Source organism: Vitis riparia, chromosome 14 (assembly GCF_004353265.1).
Source record: "Vitis riparia cultivar Riparia Gloire de Montpellier isolate 1030 chromosome 14, EGFV_Vit.rip_1.0, whole genome shotgun sequence".
Taxonomy (NCBI): Eukaryota; Viridiplantae; Streptophyta; class Magnoliopsida; order Vitales; family Vitaceae; genus Vitis; species Vitis riparia.
In genome coordinates, this window is record NC_048444.1 from 20,217,227 (window position 1) to 20,226,827 (window position 9,601).

Below are 9,601 nucleotides of genomic sequence, written 5' to 3' on the forward strand. Positions count from 1 at the left end.
AAAACAGAGAGGAAGAGACAGGGAGCTGAGGTAGAAAAAAAAGCTTGGGAGCAGAGAAAAAGGGTCCTCATTATCAGTTGGGAGAAACCAGAAAGGAAGGGCATGGAAGGTATGATTGTCATGAATCCTTTGATGTTATTTAATCGTATACGGTCTCATTTTTCGTTTCTTGATTTCGTTTTGCAGATTGTTTGATTATGTGTTTAGTTTCACTGTCTCTGTTTGGTTCATCGGCATATTTGTGGCATGTTTTCCTCATTGTATGGGATTATTGTGCTTTTGTCTCCACCATTATTCCACTCACCCTACCACCCCATGCCACCAGTCCCATGCATGCATCCATAGACTACCAAGACCTTCGCTTCATGCCTCCTAGAGTCGTGATGCATGCGCCCGGGCCACCCAAGCTCCTTCAAATGGTCGTTGTTAATGACCACTGTTAACTTCTTCCCAAGTCCACCCGCAGTCCACGTAAACCTGGCTGCATCACCCCCTTCCTCAATTCCTACGTCTCCCGCTCCGTCGTCCAATGCTTCGCAGGTCGCCACCAGGGCGCCCAGGAGGCAGCTGCTGCTGCTGCTGTGACCATCCTCTAATCTGCTGTTGGATCCTGGCCTCATACAGATGACGACGATGACGGTGCTGAAACTCCCGCCGGCGTCGTCGACAATGGGGATGCGGGGGTGAAGAACAAGAAGCCTAAGACTTCTCTCGGTGATCTTTGGGTGGAAGAGCTGTGGGTGGCGATGATGTCTGGGAAATGCTCATGGCTGTTAATGGGCTTGAGGGTGATTTTTATTAAGTGGGCTTGGGCTTCTGATGGAGATGGAGCCCAAAGCCCTTTTTAATTATTATTGTTATTATTGTCATTATTATTAACGGATATTGTTATTATCAGCGGATATTATATTATTATTATTATTATTATTATTAATAGACATTATTATTGTTATTATCAACGGATATTATTATTATTATTATTATTATTAACGGACATTATTATTGTTATTATTAGCGAATATTATTATTATTATTATTATTAACGGACATTATTATTGTTATTATTAGCGGATATTATTATTATTATTATTATTATTAACGAACATTATTATTGTTATTATTAACGGATATTATTATTATTATTTTAATTCCTATTATTATTATTATTATTAACGGATATTATTATTATTATTTTAATTCCCATTATTATTATTATTATTATTATTTACTACTATTATTATCAATATTATTATTATTATTATTATTATTATAAGCTAAGCCTATTTCCAATCTCCTAAGCCCATGTCCACCCTATCCTAAACCCTGTAACCCCTTTTAAAAGCTTATTATTATTAACCCCTTTTCAAAACCCATCTTGAAGGCCCAGACCCTAAAAACCCCTTTTAAAGCCTCCTAAGCCCATTTCCAACCCTTAACCCCTTTTCAAATCCCTAAAGCCCAGATCCTAAACCCCCTTAACCCCTAAAGCCTATTATTATTAACCCTTTTTCATATTATTATTATTATTATTATTATTATTATTATTATTATTATTATTATTAAAAATCTATATTCTAGCAGTTCATTTCTTATTATTATTATTAATTCAACTTTCAAAATCCACATTCTTGCAGTATTATTATTGTTATTATTATTATTAAATATTTATATTCTCACAATTCAATTCCTGAAGTTCATTTCTTATTATTATTATTGTTATTAATTCAACTTTCGAAATCTATATTCTCGCAGTTTAATTCCCTAAAGTTCATTTCTCATTTTCTTTGACAAATTTCATATTAATTACCAAAACTCTAATCTTTTAAATTTAATTCCCAAGACTCCAATTTTCAAATAAACTCCAAGAATCCCGTTTTCACTCAAATAGTTTTAATTCCATTTCGGTTTTTAAATAATCTTCTGATCTTTTTTATTTTACGTAAGCAAAAATGAATTCTTCATAATTGTAAAACACGGAATTTGTAAGACTAATTCATGAACCATAAATTGGGCTTTGGTGGGGGCCTGATGTTTGATCCCTTTCGATTGTCAACTGTTGCACTTAATGTATTTTGTTTGATCTTCATTTTGCACTTCGATACGCATGAGCTATACTCCGTATTCATTAATTGTGTGCTAACCCTGTTTCTTGATGGCGCATTTGTGGCTCGTGGTCGAGGTACGCACCCACTCCCATTCTAGTCAGTCTCTATGCATGTTTTGATTCCTATATGTGCATGATTGATTTGAGCATCCATTGTTTTTCTTATTGATTGCCACATCAGCTTCACTTTATTAGTAGAGACCCGACTTTAGGGACTTAGAGGGGTGCTACGGTTCGTACCGTACCTTCCCGATAAGTAACCTGACCCCCTAGCCCGGTCGGGTTTTTCACAGACCGCCTTTTCTAAAATAAGGAGTCACACTTAGGGTTTTTCTTTCTTATTTTGTTTACCCTTTTAAAAATAAAACAAAAATAAGTGGCGACTGCAAGTCATTTTCTTAATCAATAAAAATCATTTTTCAAATTAAAATCAAGCTCGCCATCGAGTGGGAAACGCATGAGCCGAAATACGGGGTCCACAATGAGATATGTAAAGCAAAGAAAAATTGCCCCAAGGCACTCAAGTTAGTCATCGGAGCAATTTACCCTTCAATTTTTTAATCTCATTATTTCTATAACTAAAAACTTGTAAAAGATGAAGAAGGTAAAACATAATAATGTTGCTCATGGGAAGGTGTATTTGTATTTTAACTAAATTTGATATTATTTGTGTTAGTGATCTAGACTAATTAGTTTAAGTTAACAATTTTATTCCAAATATTTTTTTTACTCAACTCTACGTATGCATTGGCCTTGAAGATATGTGATCATTTTTTATTCATTCACATGATTGTTCAGCTAAGTAGGGTTATCTTGTTCACAATATAATGACATGCATAAGGTGTAAAGTAGACTTAGATTCAAAATGGGCTTGAAGCTAAATTAGAAAAGCTAAAATTAACAAGGAGCGCTCGAGTGCCTACAAAATGGGCTTAAGTGGTCTTGATGTTATGCATAAATATCCTATATTTGTCAGCTTTTCAAATCTTTTTTAGTTAGTTTTTTGCCATCATACATTGCTCAACTTTGTACTTTCATACATCATCGTACCCTACAATTTATTGTTATTATCTTTTGCATATTCCTGATACTCCAAAAGCTCATATCTTGTTTGAAGTTGCTCATGGTGGTTGATCACATCTCTTAAAGTTTTAAGGTATTCACTAAGGTATACATGGGTTTTGCATCATGAACATGAAAGCAAGTGTAAGTACTGACCTGTGTAAGATGCTTGAAGGAAGGTAGTATTTCATCTAGGTAAGATTATGTATTTATTCTATCAAAATTAGTGAATTTGCTCTACGGTCAATTGACCCATGAATTTTTCATCGTCAAGTTTTTTTTATAGATTCTATAGATGATTTTCCATGTACATCACATGTCAAGTGTAAGATTATTCTTTGCTTTATTTATTAATTACATATATTGATTAAATTAAGAATTAATAAAAATATTTAAAACTTCAATTTGAGGGTTGTAAGCAAAGGACCGCCTATTCACTCTCCTCTAAGTAGTTTCATAAACCAATATCAAAACATTCAATATGGTCTTGTCTTTATTAAGTACAAGTTAATATGCTTTGGGTGCCTTCAAATATTCACCATAATTTTTATAAAAATATTTCTAAAATATAATTTTTGTTGTAAAATTAGGATAAATGCAACACAAATAAAGTAGTAGAGATAAAATATATCTTACTTTAACAATATATATAATGGGAAGAAGGAATCAGAGAAGAGAGTTGAGAAAATTGAGAGAATGAAAGAAAGAGAGAGAGAGAATGAGAGGAAGAGAATTTCTTTCTTTTTTTTGGGATGCTGCTTACATGGGGTGTAAAAAGCCTTTTATAGGCTTCATAATATGAACTCCCATTACTCATCTTAAAGATGAGTAAATGGAGTTCATAAATGACCATCAATGTGGTCATTCACCACTTCATTTACAACAATTTTCATAAAGTTAAACATAATAATAGTATTTATTTCTATTTCCACTTATTTCGATATTCAAAATTAGAGGTTCAAAGCTATGGTAAATAATCTCTTGCTTCTGGAACATTGTTATAGGATAATCAACGTTTTTATGAGCCATTTTTACAATAAAAATTTAATCATTACAAATAGAAAACCATTGAAAACTAATAAAAATTTAATAGCCCAGGAGAAGATATTACTCAAATCCCAGACACTTGATCCAAGGTAGCAACCTTCGTTTGGTTAGGTTGGTGGGTTGGTCCACCAAGGGACCATTAGAGGTCAACCCAACTTCATGCTTGGACCGAGCAAGTAGGCCAGCAGGCCAGCGAACCAGTCCGCAACCCACATGTTTGATTCTTAGAAATTTTGAAGGAATATACTAGACAAAGAAAACATAAACAAAAATAAAGGAAGATGAAAAATTAATTGAAAGTTAAAAAATTATTAATAATATTTTTTCAAATTCATTTTTCTCATTTTTTTTTCTTCCTTTTTACACAAATGTAAAATAATTTGGAAATATATAATTTTTTTTAACCTATTTTAATTGCATTTATTTTTCTAATTTTTTTATAATAAAAATTATTTTTTTTAACAATTTTTTCCTTCCTTTAATAATTTTTGATAAACTAAACATAATAATAATAATAATAATAATAATAATAATAATAAGTTTCTTGATATTTTTCCTTCATTTAATAATTTTTTAGAGTCAGACGTAACATAAGGTACTTGGAATAATACAACAGAGAGAAGAAGTTGCCAACAAAAATAAAGCAAAATCGCACTATGTGTAAATATCCCTACAACGAGATGCTTGAAAAATATTGTAGAAGAAAATGCATAAGAAAAAAAATGGAGAAATCTTTGTTACACCATTATCCAACATGTCTAAGATATACAAAGCCAAGAATACATAAATCTATAGACTTAGAGAGCGTTTTTTTAGTTTTTTGCTAAAAGCAATTTGCTTTCAGACTTTAGATAATTTGTTTTTTTATTTTTTCATGATTTATTATAAACTTTTTATTGAATAGAAAAAGTGATATGTTGATTTTTTTTTTTTTTTTTACTTTTTAATGCTTAATAGAAATAAAGTATTATAAAAATAAATAACTTAATACTTAACGCTATTAAGCATTAAAGTTCTATTTAAAATTAAGTAAAAAAAAAAAAAGAAAAAACACCACTTTAGTGTGGATGAGTTTAGCCTCGTGAAGTACTTTTTGGCAAGGCTAGTAGAACATTCGGAGCCCCATTAACTGATTCCTGATTCCTGACAGACGCCGAACAAATCTACATGGAGTGCATGGCCTCCCTATACTTATGACAGATAGTCACCAGAATTGTATTCATTAGTTCCAACCAAGCATAATAATACAGCCATTAGAACTTTTGTTTTATAAAATATCATCAGAAAATGGTTTTCAATAGTTCTTATAAATTATTTTTTAGAATTGTTTTTGAAGAATACTTACCCAAGCCCAAACCTTTACTTCTGCTTCTCTAATTGATAGGTGGAGAGCTTAACTGAACTAGAAAAGTAGTAAGACCAGGGAAAGAAAATCACACAATTGCTTTTACAATATATGCCACACTGGCTAGTAGCTACCCTCTTTACAATTGATGGGAAAATTCATTGCATAATGCCTGATCCTTCTCATGGAGAAGTAATCCCGAGCCGTTATCTGATATTAAAATAAAAAGAACGTAATATATTTTCTAAAAGTACTCTGGATGAAAAAGTCTGTTTTAATTATATTTCTTCTTCTTGGTCTAAATTGCTAGATGACATTATTGCAATACTACTGGACAAAAAGAAAGATATGGTCACAGAAACAGACATATTTACGTGGACTCCCCTTCATTATGCTGCACAATTGGGACATCTTGAAGCGACTAGGAAATTGCTGGAATGTGATAAATCAGTTGCTTACTTGTGGGATAAAGAAGACAGTTCTGCTCTTCACATAGCAGCTAAAAAAGGCTACCCTGATATAATAGCAGAGATATCAAACGCTGTCCATGTGCATATAATTGGGTTGACAATAAAGGTCGGACCATTCTTCACGTTGCAGCCCAATGTGGGAAGTCTATAGTGGTGAAGTATATTCTAGAAGAACCAAGATGGGAAAGCCTAATAAATGAGTCAGATAATCAAGGCAACACGGCTTTGCATCTAGCTGCTATCTACAGACGGTACAACAGCGTCCGGATTTTGGCTGGAGATCGTAGAGTGGATAAGAAGGCAACAAACAAGAAATATTTGAAGGCTATCGACATTGTCCAATCAAATATGGATCTGGGAGATATCAAAAAGGTATTTGCATAGAAAGCCGATGATTTTTTATTATGCATTGGTTCCACTGCTCTATTTCTCTTTACATATGTGAAACTTGAAAAAAAAAAAAAAAGACAAGAAATATGTTGCCTTAATTGAATTTTCTGGTCATATATGTGCCTTGGTAGCTAAAAACAACATTTTATTCTAAGTTCTTTAAAAAAAACTTTCCAGTTTTTGATCAAGAGGAAGTTGGAGAATGGCGGTGCTCAACAAAGTCTCGAGCGGCTGATTGTTAGAGAGAACACAGACAGTACAATCAATGACAATGAAGGACCGAATGAAGGCATAAATGAGTTAGAGCTTAGAGAGGACAGAGAGAGAACATCACTTCATGCAAGTGAATCGTTTCGTGACAGGAATAATGAAGTTGTAAAGAAGAAAGAGATCACATTGAAGTATTTGAAGGATGTATCAAACGCCCATCTACTGGTGGCAACCCTCATAGCAACAGTAACTTTTGCAGCTGGTTTCTCTCTACCTGGTGGGTACAATGAAGATAAGCCAAACAAGGGTAAATCAGTTTTATCAACAAAGGCAGTTTTCAAAGTCTTTGTGATAACAGATGCTATGGCTTTCTATTGCTCAACTGCAGCTGTGTTTCTCCACTTTTTTGCTTCACTGGAACAAAACTATCATTTGCTTCGTCGTTTCACAAGATTTTCCGCGCTACTCACTTACATCTCTCTACTGGGAATGGTGATAGCATTTACTTCAGGCATTTATGTGGTGCTACCTGATTCCTCCCCGACTTCAACAACTTTAATTGCTCTTGGGTGTTTATTCTTGAGTTTTTACATCTTTGGGATTCTGTAGAACCATAGAATAGAATGTGATATCAATTGTATATTCTTAATTTCTCAATGAAGTTATAGACAATATATACATTAGTTCATGTATAGATGGAATACTCTCTTAGTAAGGAACTGCCTGTATTTAATGTCACACCCCAAGACCCACTCCAAAGGTGTGACGGTCATTTAACACCTCAAACCCGAAAGCTTAAAGTGTAACCTGATCCAAACAATTATCTTGTAATTAGAAGTTATCAATTACCAAATACCTATTTAGAATAACGGAACAAAATTCTAAAATCTTCAAAACTTAACTTTAAAACTAAGCATCCATCAACCAAAATCCATTATCCAAATAGATTGCAAACTCAAACAATTCAAGTGCTAAGAAAAATTTTCATAATCTCCAAATCTCAACTTCAAACTATCATAAAAAAAATAAAAATAAATAAATAAATAAATAAAACTCAATATCTAAATAGCTTCCAAAAACCAAATAATCCAAATGAACATAAACATATAAGCTAACAATGTCCAAAATAACATCCTAAACAAATTAATCCTAATGATGACCATTCTCCGACCTAGCCATCACTCCTCGCCCGAACTAAGGGTACCTGAAAAGTAATCAACAAATAGGAATGAGCTTAAAGCCCAATAAGAAACATTAATGCAGTCCATGGATCAAATATTTCAAGTTCACTTTCAAAATAGGAGAAATTATAACTAATTATTTTCATAAACCTTTGAGTCAGCTTTGTCAATACATTCAAAACTTTTAACTGTACACTTTCATTTCTGATTCAAACATTTTCATATCAAATTCAGTCAAAACATTTAAATCATTTATTTACTATGATCATCAAATATCAAATAGTGCCCAGTTAGGTAGGACTTTTTTTCAAATAAGTGGCTAGCCTCAAATTATTCCTTTAAGGTGGGCGGAACCAAACACACTACTAGTATTAGTAACCTCTAACTAAACCACTAGAGGCTGAGGTCCAAATCAATTACATTACCCACCAAGAAATGTAAAGATCAACTATTATATTCCGTTGACAAGGTCCAAAAAGTCATAAGTCAACTGTTATATCCCGTTGACAAGGATCAAACAAACCAGAGTCAAACACTTATTTCAATTATTCAAATTTGCAAAATATAATATCTCCACATTTCTCTGTTGTAAACAAAATATAAGGTTCTAACATACTTTTCATGCAAAACATATTTGATCCATGCATAAAACGAATAATAACTCAAAACGTTTCCAAATAATGTATATAAAAATTTGTTTCTAAAAAAAAATAACTACATTAATTTTCGTTACCTCAAAAGAAGTCCTCAAAAACTTGGGAGAAAAATAATTCTGAAAAATCTACTCTTCACCTAACAAAGTATAAGAGAAATAACTATTACTATTTATCTAAAATTATAGGTTTGACAATCTTAAAATTTTAGGTATTCAAATTAATGTTTTTAATTATGAAAGATAATTTAATCTATTCCTATTTCAGAAAATTAATAAATTTGTAATTCATATAAAACTTAAATTTTATTTTCAATTTATTTCTTAGGACACAATATAATTTAATTAAACCACAATCTATTCTATTAATTAAATTTTATGCTACTTATTAACTTACACTCACATTAGTATAATAATATTGATAACTTCTATTTTCTCACTTTCAGTTTTTTTTTTTTTTCCACTAAACATAAACTGTATCCCCAACAATTCTCCATATTTGCTAACATAATAATATATGTATAAATTAACCACCAACACACTTCCCCGTACAAATCTCCCTTATTATTAATATTATTATTTTTTTATTTTTTATTTTTTCACCACTCTTAATCTTCCACACGCACGCATTCTTCTCTCTCTCTTTTTTTTTTTAATCTATAGGAGTTGTGCACACATAGAGATCACACCTTTTTAAAAAAAAAATAATTTTCAATCTCTTAAGCCACATATATATATATATATATATATATATATATATATAATTATTTACTCAATTTTTTTTTTCATTGTTTAGATCTAATCATCTAAGAAAATTTTGAATTTCCCTATTATCACCAATGGAACAACCTATATTCATAATTTCAATATTTTGACCTAAAAAATTTAAATAGATTAACCCTAGCTTAAATTGAAATCTCCCAGAGAATCATTTTTTTTTTCAAAAACTTAAGATTTCCCAATTTCTAACAATAAAACCACCAATAATCCTAAATTTCCAATATTTTGATATTAACACGAATTAAAAAAATAAACTAACCCTAATCTAAATTTAAAAAAATTTCAAAGAATAACTAGTGTGTTCAGAACTAACTAACGAATATAATGTATTAATTTAGGGTTAGAATCTTACCTGGAAAG

General features: G+C 31.5%; 1 protein-coding gene across 1 annotated transcript; it reads left to right on the forward strand.

Annotated features, from left to right (window-relative positions):
* The first annotated feature begins 5,906 nt into the window (after positions 1-5,906).
* Positions 5,907-7,237, forward strand: LOC117930531 (ankyrin repeat-containing protein ITN1-like). Its single transcript, XM_034851176.1, has 3 exons — positions 5,907-6,036; positions 6,135-6,400; positions 6,596-7,237. The coding sequence occupies exons 1-3, from the start codon at positions 5,907-5,909 to the stop codon at positions 7,235-7,237; spliced, it is 1,038 nt and encodes a 345-aa protein (XP_034707067.1).
* Positions 7,238-9,601: the final 2,364 nt, after the last annotated feature.